Source organism: Mchenga conophoros, linkage group LG5 (assembly GCF_057382185.1).
Source record: "Mchenga conophoros isolate Kocher_MC1m ecotype Shallow Benthic linkage group LG5, M_conophoros_male_GT1.1, whole genome shotgun sequence".
NCBI lineage: Eukaryota > Metazoa > Chordata > Actinopteri > Cichliformes > Cichlidae > Mchenga > Mchenga conophoros.
Genome location: NC_140530.1, coordinates 25,077,549 through 25,092,557, shown reverse-complemented (window position 1 = coordinate 25,092,557; position 15,009 = coordinate 25,077,549). Strand labels below are relative to the sequence as shown.

At 40.0% G+C, this 15,009-nt stretch overlaps 1 protein-coding gene across 2 annotated transcripts in view; it reads left to right on the top strand.

The window, feature by feature from the left end:
- Positions 1-428: 428 nt before the first annotated feature.
- The window catches only part of LOC146574653 (SLIT-ROBO Rho GTPase-activating protein 3-like), a 66,240-nt gene continuing 51,659 nt past the window's right edge, over positions 429-15,009 (top strand). For both annotated transcript variants that reach the window (XM_085274489.1, XM_085274488.1), the window contains exons 1-3: positions 429-930; positions 7,924-8,119; positions 12,877-13,039. In XM_085274489.1, the coding sequence (XP_085130615.1) occupies positions 864-930; positions 7,924-8,119; positions 12,877-13,039 (426 nt within the window). In that variant the 5' untranslated portion in view covers positions 429-863. The remainder of the gene's footprint in view (positions 931-7,923; positions 8,120-12,876; positions 13,040-15,009) is intronic.

The following is a 15,009-nucleotide window of genomic DNA, read 5'->3' as shown; positions in this document are numbered from 1 at the left end:
ACTCTAAACCTGTACTTAAGTAAACCGGTCGAGTAAATGTACTCGGTTACAATCCTACTGGTCCTCTGCATACATTGTGTATATAACGTGTATTTTCCTTAATGTTTAGACTAAGAATATTTGCAATGACAAATCTTTGTTCATCACCGGAGCTATAAGTAAATTGGTTTAAATATAATCGCATCTGATTAATCCACGCTACTCCCTCTGTTCCTGTGCTCTGCCAGGTTTACGCCGCTGATGTTCTCGAAACAGATCAGCTAAATCCCGATCATCCACAAACAAAATTCCCCTCAGCTCCAGACATCTTCTCTGTTATTGGCTTTTCGGTTCACACACAGGGGGAATCTTAAATCATCCATGAAAAGAAAAGTGGTGAGGGAAGAAGGGAGGGAGCTGGAGGAGGAGGAGCCTCGCGTTGACTTTCACATCCATTCAGCCTTTTTTGCTGCAGCATTGAACTTGCAGAGAGAGCGAGAAAGGGTGAAAAAGGGCAGTCTGGACGTGCAGAAGGCGCTCTGTGCTATTATCACTGGGACTAGTAGGTTTCCTAGCCGAGGCTTTATGAAATGTAAATAAAAAAGGGGACCGCTTTGCGATTCACTGAGGAGTGTTGCTGAAGAGGAGGGGCTGGGGACCAAGAGAATAATTATGCACTTTTAGATCGACGTCGCCCTGAACGCAGCGCAGCAACATCGCAGAACCTCAAGTGCGTTTAATCTCCGAAGTTGTGTGTGTCAAGCGGGCGATGATTCACGTCTGATTGTTGCTGTACTATATGGAGAGGACTGCACAAGGGCTAACGCTGCATCGTGGCTACTGAGATTCCTGCCTGAGGATTGCACAATCTGTTCTCCCCAAAAATGTCATCTCAGGCGAAAGTCAAGAAGGACAAAGAGATTATTGCCGAATATGAGACCCAAGTGAAAGGTTGGTAACGCGCAGGCCCGAACGTATTGTTATTGTCTGTGTGTAGGCACAATTGCGTAACTTTACCACAAGCTTTATTTGGCTTCAGTATGCAGTCTTGTGGGCTGGGACAGATTTTATAGTTGTGTGCGAGTCATTTGTTTTCACCAGAAAAAAACGTCTTTTAGTTCATGCATTCAAGCGTTAACTCCAGTTGTCCATCTGGGGTGAGGTTATTACTTGAAATTACCTTGGGTTAACCGGTATCTGTGTTGCGTTGTGTTGAGATGAGTGTCAGGGTTGTGGCATGCCTAGTCTGTATACATATGTGCCAGCTATTAGACCGTCATAATTTGTTTAAAAGTGAAGCTGTTTTATTTGTTTTGTTTTTTTGTTTTAGTTTTTTTTTTCTTTTTCTTTTTTATAGTTCTACCAATCAGGTAACCTGAGATTTCCCCCATATGTATTTAGTTAAACATGTAAATATATCTAGTAAAAAGCCAAAATTAAATGATACGGTTTTAGTCTTTAAAGGGAGTATATTTATGAGTTTTCCCGTCACACTGTAAGGATAAGGAGTGATTGCTCAAGAAGGTCACACAGCCAACAGTTCAGAAAGTCCATAAATAATGTATGCTGTCTGTATGAATTATGAACCATGAAAGGATTTCACTGTCTGCCACTAAATATGTGACTGGCTAAACCACCCAGAGAGAGAAAGAGAGAGAGGAGAGGCGGGAACACTGATGCTGGATTGGAGCAGACAGTGCAGGTTGTAAATGGGTGGGATATCCTCCCAGCCATTTAGAGATAACTTTAGACGGTACTAGGTCTCAACGCTTGGTGCATCAGCTATCAGGGAAGTAGTTTTATGTAAGGCTACCGCAAAGACAGGGCAGCTTCCTTATACCATAGGTTGATATTTTTCAAACTAGGTAGAACTGGAAAGGTCATTCAACTAGTTCATCAGTCCAATGAGAAAAAAAATAAAAATACAAAAATGAACTGAGATACTAATGCTTGGCAGATAAATATGTGCAAACCTAGTAAGACATTCCAGTTTGGGTTTGGTTTCATAAATATTAACTATAGGCTATACTTTAGCTAATTAACTTGTCATATTGCACATACATTGTCTAGTAGCAGGCATTTTTCTGTCACTGCAGCACCAAAATAAGCTTGACTATTTTGGTTATGCGACAAGGCAGTGCGGAGCTAAGCACTTTTGCCTCACAGCAAGAAGGTCCTGGATTTAAATCCAGCGTGGGGCCTTGGCGTGTGGAGGTTCTCCTGTGTCTGTGTGGGTTCTCTTCAGATTCTCTGGCTTCCTCCCACAGTCCAAAGTCAGGCATGCGGTTAGGTTAATTTGTGATACTAAATTGACCATAGGTGTGAATGTGAGCATGAATGGATGTCTGTTTCTCTGTGTTAGTCGTGCGACAGATTGACTCACGACCTGTCCAGCTTGTAGCCTGCCTCTCACCGCATGAAGGTTGGATAGGCCCAACACCCACAACCCAGAATTAGATAAGTTGAAAAAAATGGTTGCATGGACAGATATTGTACATATAGGCCTCTCTACACTTACTTTGATGAGATTTAGATTAGACAATCAGCACTTCTTTGAAATCTGTACAGTAAGTTAGCGATAGCGGATGGCTTGCTTAAAGGAGCAAATGGCTAAGCTTATACTAACCCCATTTACCCAGTCACACATATTCACAAAACCACTTTCTTCTATACCTAAACTCCAGTCTCCCTTTTTTGCCAGAATTAAACCTAAACTAAGTCCGGCATTGATTTTTTTTCATCATTTCATCTTTGTTTGAAAGGTTAAACTATGATTGTTATAGGCAATTAAAATTTTTTATATCATGATATGAGACTAAATGAATGTTTTAATTTCACACTGGACCCCAGCAGACATTAAACTCATTAATTTTCATGACATTATCATCATATACTAGGAATATGCTAATATATCAGCTTTATGACATCAGCTGACTTATTGGATGTTTATTAACCTTTTGGAAAACAAAATGAACAAACACAATCATCTGCACTGGTTATCAGTTAAGAGCTTATCTTAAACGTTGGCATCAGCCCAAAATTTGACCCAGAATGCTTCTTGTTATATACACACATTAGACCTCATTGCTGTTCTACAAGGAAATGTCAAGAGCTTATTAGCATGTGTCTGGAATGAAGAGTATGATAAGCATTTTCAGTCAGAGGTGTGGTGGAGTTTCTCCTTGTCACTATCTCTGTTTGTTTGTTTGTCTCGTGCACTCGTATTCAGACGCTCTTCCTCCGGTCTACACATCAGCTCTGCAGTTGTTAGAGCGCCATCATCTCGATTTCAGGAAAAGCTTTTAAGCTGACATCTTAAGCTCATTTGCAAACTGAGCTTGGATCGGTTCGGAGCTGTGGGAGCTTTACTCTGACACTGACACTGGCCTCCAATAATGCTGAATTGCTGATTGCACAGCAGTTCAACACACAAGCCTAATGCACTTTGTGGCATTTTTCAACATGCCACATTTCAGCAGACAGTCAGGTCTCAGTTACAATTTACATGGGAGTTTATGTTTTCAAATCACATAAAATGTGTTATAAAATTCTAATTATTATTAAATCTTTCTTTATACTGTTTATAGTATTTCCTTATTCAGCTGAATATTGTTGTTCTAGAGTGTGTAGCTGAGCACCCCGAAGTGTCTCTAGGCTTCTGTCTAATCTGACACTAAAGCACAATTAAATGAGGGGATGCCCCTGTCATGTGTCATTCTGGACTTCTAGTTTTAAAACCCATTATCTTTAATGCAATTGGATCAGTTTGGAGTCGTATGCACTAATCGCTGTAATAGTCCATAACACAAAACCTTTGCAAGATGTGCTGTTGCTATGCTACTACAGAATGAAAAGCAGAGTAGAGTAGTATGAAGTGGAAACGCTTGTGACATTTGTGTTTACTGACAATGCATTTGTAACAACACAGGTGTTAGAATAAGCTCTCTTTCTGACCCCATATTCACTGCAGATATACATCCAGACATACCCCCTTCTGGGTATTCATCAGCTTGAAATAATGCACAGAATGATGCTGTCTCAAAATGACAGCGAAACGACATCTTTGTTGCCTGTTTTTTGGTATCATGTATTAAATGCTGTGCTGACAGTTGAGTTTCTTACCCAGTTTAAAGTGAAAATTGCCTGGAATTCTGATGTTTTTTGGCCTTTGGCTGCACAAACTGTGAGGAGAAGTAATGAAATCTCAAGCAAATAGATTATAGAGTCATGCCATAGCTATTATTACATTAGGAAGACACGTGTCCACAGAACACAACCTTGATTTGTACCAAATTATGTCAACGTGTCACTCTGGGTTAGAGTTTGTATGACTAGCCATGCATGGCTAACTAACCCCAGAGATTGCTGCTGGCCATCGCAGTAACTACTAAGCTAGCTTGAATGGGATATGTGGGTGCCAGTGATATGTGATATTTGTTCCTTTATCCTGCAGTGATGCAGGAGCTCAAATAGGGGGAAATTATGGTTCAGCTGTGGTTGTGCATTGGCACGAAATGCACAACCACAGCTGCAGAATGCGCACCTACCTGCACAGAGTGTTTGTTGTCAGATGGGGGCAGTGACAAAAAATGTGTTACAACCAGTCTGTGAGCTACTCCTGCACGTGCTGTTGTTGGTCAGCAACAGAGAAGGTCAGAGTTTTAACATACAAAGAGCCAAAGTGAAAACAAGTGTTAGAAACAAAGTGTCCACTGTAGGCACCATCTATAATTTCCATACTATATTTTTTCTTTTTTTTTCTCTCTTCATCCATTCATGGTGAATGATGTTGCCCCCAAACGTTGGTCCTTGTTCTGGCTCACGTGTTAGCCAAAAAGCATTCTGCTGTACTTATGCTATTACGGTTATGTACATTGTCTCTTACCACACCACACCACAATTGTGCTTCGGTTGCACCAGTTGTGCAAAAAATACAGTATGAAAAATATAGACTGCAGTTGCAGTGGACAGCTTTAATTGTTTGTAACTCTCAGTTTCAATTCAGCCCTCAGCAGCTCAAGCAAGAGCCCACAGACTGATTAGGTTACATATTTTTAACACAGCCAGGTAGACAGGGTGTCTGAAGCTGCCACCACCACCACTACCTACCACCACTAACCCATAATTTCTCCATTCAACTGATGCACAGTATCATGCACATTAAGCACTGTGCAGTTGGGATTTGGAGGACCGCTGGGGAGCAAGTCTGCATTGGTTAAAAACACCATCTCAGAAAGCAAATGCATACACAAATAGACACCATTTTGATACCATAAATTAGAAATAATTTGTAGAGCTACAAGGCAACAAGCAAAGATGCCCCCAAATTCAGGTTGGGTTTGCTGTCTGCGTACTTTGTACTTCCTCTATGATGCAAGCAATTATACAAGTTCTCTTTATTTAATTAAGCTGCAGGGTTACCATCTAAGTCTCTGTAAGCAATTATTTTTTGCTGAACATGCTTGGTAAAGTTACCACTGCGTCTCTGGATGTTAACCATATGGTTTAGAAGGGGAATAGCTACAAATGTCCTATTAGTGAATTTCCACAAGCCTTTAGGTGTGGAACATTTTATTCACTTTGGCTGCACACTGTTCTCATGCAGAGGAAGCATGTCTGGCTCAGTATTTTATGGCTCTTGTGTCACCAGTGAAAAGATAGAAAAGTGTCAGATTTAGAGAGCTTTTGACGCTTTTTTCAATGTATATAATTCACTTGAACTCCTTGCTAGCTCTGTGTAATTATGCATTACACTGCAAAGGCTTGAATGATTCATCGAAAGTACTGCAGTATTGCACAGTCCCTAGTAACAGTTTAAGTTCTAAAAATAACATGCTCACAGGAGAGCAAGTGCAAATATCACAAGTCTGTTTGATGTTTCCTTTATAAATTTGTGCAGTGAAATCAATTTACATCAACTCATTATATTGTTTGCTCGCTCTTTTAAACTCTCCCCATACGATTAAAATTATTTCAGTCACAGAGGCCCACAAATTGTGCTGTTCAGTGGTCTATTTTAGCACATAACCATTCCTTCTGTTCTGAACCCGATTGCTGTCTCATTCATCATCACAGGCTGTTTGTTGAGTATGTCGAAGCAGAGTAAGTTGCCCTTGTCCTTGGCCATTATGCTAAACAGACTGACTGCTGCGACTGTCAGAACAGGGAACTGGCCTGCTCTCATTGAAATGCCTCCAGAGGCATGTAACCAGGCAACTGGGCAACTGTGGGGACCATGAGGGGTACATCTCCAGATAGCAAGGGACTACATATTTACACAGATTTTCTCACTCTCTCTCACTCATTCACATTTTTCGCACACAGTCGTTTGGGGGAGGATTAAAAAGAAAAAGAAAAACCTTTTATTCTAGATACAGGAGCACCATTTAGATGCTAACAAATGGCCTTTTCTTCTGCTGAGCAATCTTTTCCATTGATACATTTATACAAAGTGTCTTTCAGTCCTCAGGATCTTATGCATGGTTGTAACAGAATGTCATAGTGGAATCTTCAGCCATCTCAGCTTTATCTTGTTGTCTTGTACAAAGAGAAGCGTTGTTTACCCCGCCCCCTTTGTAGTTCTATGACTGATTAATCCAGAGATGTAAATTTACCAGTGATTCAGTTCAGCGTGGTGTATGGTAAAATAACTACTGCTCTCTCTGAGATCTGTGATAATGCAGGAGAAGTCTGGGCAGGAAGTTAACATGGTTGTTTATCTGCTTTCAGCAAAATTACGCAGCACTAAAAATTTCCTCAGCAAAATTCTGCAATACAGAGTGATAGTTACAAGGAGGCTATGATTAAGATTTAACGAAACATAAAAGTGCTACATAAGAGCTGTTTACTGTTTTCAGCATCCGTTCTAGCCAACTCCTATGGATGCTTGCTGCTTTTTTGTATGCGCATTGGCAGTAGCAGGGTATTTAAACACAGCCCTCAGTCCTGACATGATATATGGTTCACAGCCAGCAGCCTCTTAACCTTCGGATTTATGACAGCCTTGCCATAAACTGTACGTGGAAGACATTGAATGTGATTTGTTTTCCTTTTTAGTGTTAATGTAAGACTGTAAAGGGGATTTTACTGTTTTATTTGATGTTTTTATTACCTGAAATCCCAGAGGTATTCAGGAATAACCAGTTGGAATACCAGTAGGGACTGTCTGGTCGTGGTGGGGGTAAGTCATTAAAATATGGCCACAGAGAAGAAGTTCAGGAAGGTAAATAATTATATTAGCTTTAGAGTAGAAAAACATGTCTGAATACCTCCTGAAAATTGACCGACATACTCAATATAAAAATCTAAAGCTTGTACTAATATTGCTTCTCTATCAAACATCCAATATTGTCCCAGCTGTATTTATAAAAAAGGACTGAAATACATTTATCCCTAATTCTCATTTTCAATGAACAGAATCAGACTTTCCAGATGTCATGAAAAGAAACCACAGTAATCTTATAATTGTAAGAATGCCTATGATTTGTTTTCTCAAGTCAAACTTCTCTTAAGGCTCGCTCAGCACAATGCATTTTGAGAAGCTGACCTATTTTATATTTTCTCTGCTGTCTGCTGTAATCATCAGACTTGCATCTCATATACACGTGTGCTACCCCAGCATTTGGTCCCCCCCCCCCCCACCCCACATGCACACCACCACCTCATTCACCACACGCACAAACTCAGACAGCAGACAAATACAGTTTGACGTCCGGTTTTATCCAATTGTGACGACTTTGCTCTTTTATTAGTGCCTGCGCTAGCTTGATTGTATCCTTACATATTTGTGTTTACATGCTTTGCTCAATCCACTGTGGAAAGATTGTGGGTTTAATTTTGACCTGCAGCCCTGTTTGGCAGACAGAAGTAAGGCCCAGCATGCAAGCCTGACCCACCAGAGAGTCGGTATTTATTCTGAACATAGTCTCCCTTTTTGATATGCAGAGATCCGTAACCAGCTGGTGGAGCAGTTCCGCTGTCTGGAGCAGCAGTCCGAGTCCCGGCTGCAGCTGCTGCAGGACCTGCAGGAGTTCTTCCGCAGAAAGGCCGAGCTCCAGCTTGAGTACTCCAGAGGCCTGGACAAACTGGCTGAGCGCTACTCCTCCAAGATCCGCTCCTCCAGAGAGCACCAGCACTTCAAGTGAGTCCAGCCAAAGACTTTTGCACAGTGGAACATTTGTATCCCATGTGTCTGACTGGTAAACAACCCCCATATATTTGATGCTGATTGCTACACAGACAGTTAAAACAGAGACAAAGGAAAAAGAGAGACGGGATAAACAGAAAAATTTAAAAAAGAAACAGAGGGGGGATGAAAGCAGAAGAAATGACCTGAAATGAAGCCAGGGCCAAGGAAGCTTGTGGCCTCAGGCTGCTGCGTTTTTTCCAACTAGGTCAGACTCTTTACCACCACCCCCCTTTCTTTTCTCTGTGGCTGTCATTTTATTTCCATTCTCAAACAGCTTCTTCATGCCAGGGTGCTACTCAGATACTCATATTTTCTCAATGGATGCAGGAAATAAATCACAGCTTCATTTAGAAATCTAAAGAACCAGACAATAGGGGTTATTTTACTTGGGTTTACTTAACTGGCTTAAGCTGTTTGTATGTGGGAGATTACTGGTGATGAAACAAGCACACCCTGCAGTATGCTGAGAAGCCACTTCCTCTCTGTTAAAACCAGCCTGCAACAGACTCTTGACTTTCAGATCAAGATCTGTAGTTCTGTTGTGTATGCTGCCCATTGCCATTTATTCCTATAGAAGTCCAAGCCAAAAAAAGAATACTTATGTTTTCTGAAAATCACAGTTATAATTATTTGTTTGTTTAGCAATTCAGCAATTAATTAAAAACAAAAATAAACAATCAAATTAGATTTTAAGAATAACAGTTAAAAATACAGAAAAATGTGCCTTTACTTATTTTGACAAATGAAAGACTATCTGTCATAGCAATGATTAGCAATATAGAAAATTACAGCATAGGCATCCATTCATGTGACCTAGCTGTGTAAGTCAGGCATAACTAACTCGTTGGTTTATTCAGGAGAGGTCTTTCCAGCTCTCTTTCAGCCTCTCCAGCCAATTGGACAGGAAGCGTAATCATGGTGGAGAGCTCCACCACTGACACATTGATAAATGGAGCATACCCTCAAAGGGAGACCCCTATTAGGAAAAACCCTCTCATGGCTTCTCTCATCCCACTGTCCCAGATTTCCCCCTGCCATAATATATTGTTATCACTATATCCGTCTGTCAAAAGCTGGATTCCTTACTTGAAGACTCCATTGAAATGACTGGATGAAGTCTCAGTCATTATTAATACTGTGCGGTCCTCTCTGTTGGAGTCTTAGAACAAGCTCTGCACTCTCACTTTGATAGTTTATTTCAAACAGCGAAAACTTATTGCCCACTTTTTTCTTATCAGTCGTCCTTTCATATTTTAATTTGCAGCTACTAAAAGGGCTATCAGGAGAACATCTGGGAACATTTTCAAAACCTCCTATACCAAAGTGCTACCTGTGAGAAAATTCAAATCGCTCTATGTTTCAAAACGCTGTTTTTGGTGTCGTTTGTAGCAGTTAGTAGGTGCGCTGTGTGTTTCACTGTCACTAAATTGTAATTCATATGAGGGTGGCATTCTCCTAAAGGTTTCTTGAAACAAGTGTTGTTGTACTTGTTATAGTTGTACAACAATGGCACATAAACTGTCCTAAAAACTTGACGAGCAGCCAACCGCAAAACATTGGCAGTCAGGTCAGCACCATCCCATGTCCTGGATCAAACAACTGCTCTGCTTGAAAGGAGTGCCTATAGGGAAAGGATAGCTTGTTCATGTTCTTTTCAAAGAGTTACAGGATGAAAAGAAAAGCAAAAAGAAAAAGCTGATGACCAGTACTCAAAATTAGCTTTAGAACCACACATCTAGTGTTCACTGAATCCTCATCAGAAATATTCTCAGTGGATTTGTGGCTGTCAAGATGCCATTCTTAAGAAAGGGAAACAGGTAGGAGCAGCTGATATATGCCTAATTACATAAGTACTGGACTGAAAATCAGTAGCAACAGATCATATGGAATAGTAGTTCAAATCATAGTAAGTATGCACAGAAGAGATCAGCGGAGAGGTAAACAGTGAGTGACTACATTCATCAAAAACACAAGTAAAGCATGGTGGACTCTGTCATGCATTTCAGCTTGTTAATATTGATGGAATTATTAATGCAGAAATGTACAGTCGGATTTTGGAAAGTGCCAACACCTTCATTTTTCAGGATGAAAATGATCTCAAAAACACTGCCAATGCAGTAAATGCATTTATAGATATCTGCATATCTATAAATGCAGATTGGCACAGCACTGTAAGATCAGAAACCTTGCCTGGTCTAATGAACCAGTGAGTCTTGATTGTGGCTTTGGCACTGGGATAGTAGGGTCAGGTTTTTGGCATATCCCTTTAGCACCCTTTATGCTGTCGCTCAGGAGGAAGTGCGGGTCATCTACTAATCGGTCCCTGGCTGCTCCAGTCTACATGCCAAATATCCTTTGGCAAGATACCAACCCCAAGTTGCTTTTCAGTGCATAGGAAGAACTTGCATAGAAAAAAGTGCTTGTGTGAATGGGTGAATGAGGCAGGTGGGGAAAGCATCTTGAGTGTTCAGAGTAGAAGAGCGCTATGTAACAACCAGTCCATTTACCATTTTTTGATGGCTGCTTCCACCAGGACATCACGCTCTTCCATATCATGTCAATATGGACCAAAGATTTCAGAGGAATTTTTCCAGCACTACGTTGAATCTGTGCCTTGAAGAATCGAGGAAGTTACGAAGACACAAAGACACATTCAACACAGTACTAGCAAGGTGTACCTTATAAAATGGCCGGTCAGTGTATAATACTGATTATGAATGGGACTGAAACAATGCAGTGTTTATGCCTTGGACAAAAAAAGACAATGACAATGGAAACATGTTCATGTTCAGTTCGTGTGCATGACAGAGTTAATTTTTTCCCACTGAAACAACTTAGGAGTTTAAAAAATAGCACAACAAAAAAGGTTTTGAACAGTCTTAGATTACATTTCAGCATTGTTTTGGATGCACTGAGGGAGCTGGAGAGGGCCTATAGTGCCTTTCTTCTCCTTTGTTATAGTGCAGAAATGAGCGCTAGCTGAAGATTAGAGTGAGCTTCGCCAAGGCAGAAAAACAGCTATAATTCACTTCAAAAAGAAAATGAAAGCATAAATACAATTCTCCACGGATGAAACTGATCAAAGTTTTGCAGCAGTTGAGAGAAAACCAGTCAGGACGACTCTTTCAGTGTGATCTTCAAAACCAATATTAGAGTCAAAAATAACTTCCGTATTTTTGATTCACACTGAAAACGAAGAAGCTGTTGTGGATCAGAAAAAGTGCAGCGGGTTCACCGCAAGAAAAGCATCTGTAATTTGAGGTTATTTACTGGAACTAATTGCACAGACAACTGAACCAGACATTGTGTTTTAAGAAAAGTCATATTTTTGAAGCTAAACAGTATTAAGAGCATATGTTACTGCCATGGGATTTCAGCCATGGAAGGATATGTAAGGCTTCTAACTTTACTTGGTGATCGCAGTAAGCAATGAGCAATGATCTAGAATGCAACACTAAGAGATCGAAGAGAATATGTGACACATCTGATATGACTGTACATTTTCACATGTGTATGTTTAGCACTTTTTGAGTCACTATTTGTGACTCTTATTCAGCATGAGTGGTTTCTGTGCAGTCTACTTAAAAGCTAGAGTCTTAAGAGAGATGGTTTTTAACTTGCTGTTTGACTGATAAATAATAGTACTGGGCAGGAACCCATTTGAATAAATTAAAATGACTGTGTAAACTTATCAGTGCTCAGTCTTGGGCGACGTGTCAGTGGTTTCTTATTTAAAAAACTTGACTTGGGGTATAAAAACTTGTAACTAGCATGACTTTATAACTCTACAAAGGGTAGATTTTAGTGCAGCATATTGCTGATACAAACTGAGGTCATCATCTTATTAGACATGGTTGTTTAAAGCACTTATTTTGCTACCTGGGGTTTTAGTGCTGGTTTCTACTAATGACACACTTTGCGGCATGCTGGTATAATCATGACGCATTAGGTTCCCCATTAAATTAAGATGAACTTTTCACATTAAATTTACTGGGAGTTTTCTAATGCTTTCCATCTTAGTTGATAATGTGTTTTTTAGAAGTTATGAAAATGGTGATCTTAGCCCAAATGTCCAAACTCTTCCTTTTGCTCAGGTTGTGTGGCAAAAAGAATTCTGTGGTCTGATTGTCTTTTTCACATCCCCAAAGAAATGCAAACTGTGAAATTAATTCATCCCAAATTCACTGTTCTCCTTTCACAATTCAATTTTGTCTGATTCGCAGCACAGGTCAGCTATTGGCTGATAGCAAAAAATGTTTTATTTTTACTGTGTGCATCCAGCAGTGTCACAGAGCATTTGTATATGCTGTCATGCTAAAGTGTTCTCTAAAGACAAAATGAGAAGAAAAATACCTCCATTAAATCTTTGGTGTGATGATAATTAAACTCACATGTCCTCTTAAGCAAGGAGGCAGCCAGCATGCCTTCTGAGTTTGTGTGTCAACAAGTGCGTATGCTGCCTTTACTTGCTGATTCCCCCCACATGAGCTGTGACCACTTGATCTCTGATATGTGAAGCCCACAGGCGGCACCAAATAGTAAATAAGCTAGGATTAAAATGAATGTTGGGTGGTGTAAGAAAGTCGTGACCATACATACACGTTCTCTTAGGTGTCCTCTTTAGTTTTCTTGTTAGCCTTTATCCCATTTGGTTTACATTTCCTGAAGGCCTTTCATTCATTAACAAAGTATTTCTCTCGCTGTTTCAGGAAAGATCAAAATCTCCTCTCCACTGTGAACTGCTGGTATTTGGTCTTGGATCAAACCCGACGCGAGAGCAAAGACCACGCCACACTCAGCGACATCTACAACAACAACGTCATTGTCCGTTTGGCGCACGTGGGTGAAGATGTCATCAGACTTTTCAAAAAGGTCAGAATCAGAATTAAATGAATGAGGTCATGCTCCCCTGACAGTAACTAACACACACATTTCATCTGCTCAAATGTCATGACAGGTAATATGTAAAAATATAATTAATATATAAAAAATATATAAAAAAATCTAATTAGGGGAAGGGCATGAAAATATCAGTTAGGGATGTCAAACTCATTTTAGTGTACGGGTCAGGTATTTCCCATTTTGATCTCGAATGGTTTGATCAGTAAAACCACTGCATTATAGCCCATAAAAAAAACAAAGGAACAAACAAAAAAAATTTCCTTTGTCTTCTCTTACTTTTAGTGTAACCAAGTAAATGTACTTTAGTGTACTACAGTGATACTAGTGCATTGCTCACGATGTTTAGAATAATGGAGGACTAGCTCTACAAATTCTTCACCTTCACCTAAAATCAACAGCTATCAGATGGTTGAAACTTGGGCACAGTTGTTCCATCAGGACAATGATCCCGAACACATCAGGACAGGTTTTTAGAAAGGATAGAGGAGGCTAACATTAACCTTCTGGAATGGTCTTCCCAAAGCCCCAACCTCAACCCCGTTGAGAATTTGTGAAATGATTTGTGGGTTGGTGCCAGGAAACCAACTAATTTGAATGGACTCCACCACCTTCTGCCAAGAAGAGCGATCAAACATTCAGCCGAAATTGTGCCAGAAGCTTCTGGATGGCTAGCAAAAGTGTCTGGTTGAGGTGCAAGTTGCTAAGGAACATTTAACCAAATATTAGTGGGGGTGTATGAATCCTGGGAGGATTAGAGAATATTCAAAAATAATTTCAATCTCATCCACCCAAAGTCAGTAAAGATTTATGCTGTTCAATCATTCCACCCTGGAAAAAACAACAGTTCAAAGAAATCATTAAAGCCAAAACTTAGCTTGACACTCATGCTATATTAACTTTATGTAAACTTCTGACCACAACTGTAACTTTCTTTCATTTATCCAAAATTTTGTCTTTCAAACATATGTCTGAAACTATATATACTATATATATGCTTTAGTATACTATATATGCTTTATACTGTTACATATAAGAGTATACATAACATATGCTTTGCATGAGAGTAGCAGAGTACATGTGGAAAAGCACCCCCAACCACCTTAGGGATTTTATATCAGTATCATATCATTTGACAGCAGCAGGAGTTTAGAGTAATTTATGCCTTCTAGGGGGCTCTGCAGTATCTTGATGGGAGCCCTGATGAGAATGGGATGGCCTGTAACCCATGCTAGGAAAAACACTAACTGCCTGCAGAAAATCTTTTTTTTTTCTTTTTCAAAATGTTAGCTCAAATTCTGGTAAAGTTCTGAACAATAATCCTGTTATACTCCAGTATCCTGGTTCAACTGCAGTCTTGATGTTAATAAATGACACATGGGGGGAGGGAAATGAATCAACTCTGGCATCTTTTTAAACAAAGACTAAATGTACTGAATGTGCTAAAGTCTAATGCCTGTCACATGTGAAATTGCAAGGTTGCTGTTTTGACAAAGTAGTCCCTGAGAGGTGACAAAAAACAAAACAAAAACAGGATTGGTTGAGCTGAGCATTACTCCGTATTACCTCAAACGGATTTCTAGGCTCACTCTCCACTGGCATCATTCCCCGTCTTAGGTTATAACCCTTTTGTGGGACATGTCCAATTCATCATAGGCTCTCATCCTTTAAAACCAAACGGAAACTGCGACTCCGCTCAATGGGAAATGCTCTGCAGTTACTGCGCTGTTCTATTTTAGTCTGCATTTGCACTTTGGGCATTGTATCTTTTCTGGTGCAGCGTAATGATAGCATTTCAATACTGATGACATCCATCACATACAAAATAAAACTGGCACACAGCTTTCAAGTGTCTCACATGTAGGAAAGCAGTTCTGTTAACTAACCCAGTTCTTGTTCTTAGATGTTTGAATACTTGTCTTCATTTGTCCTTTAAATGTGGT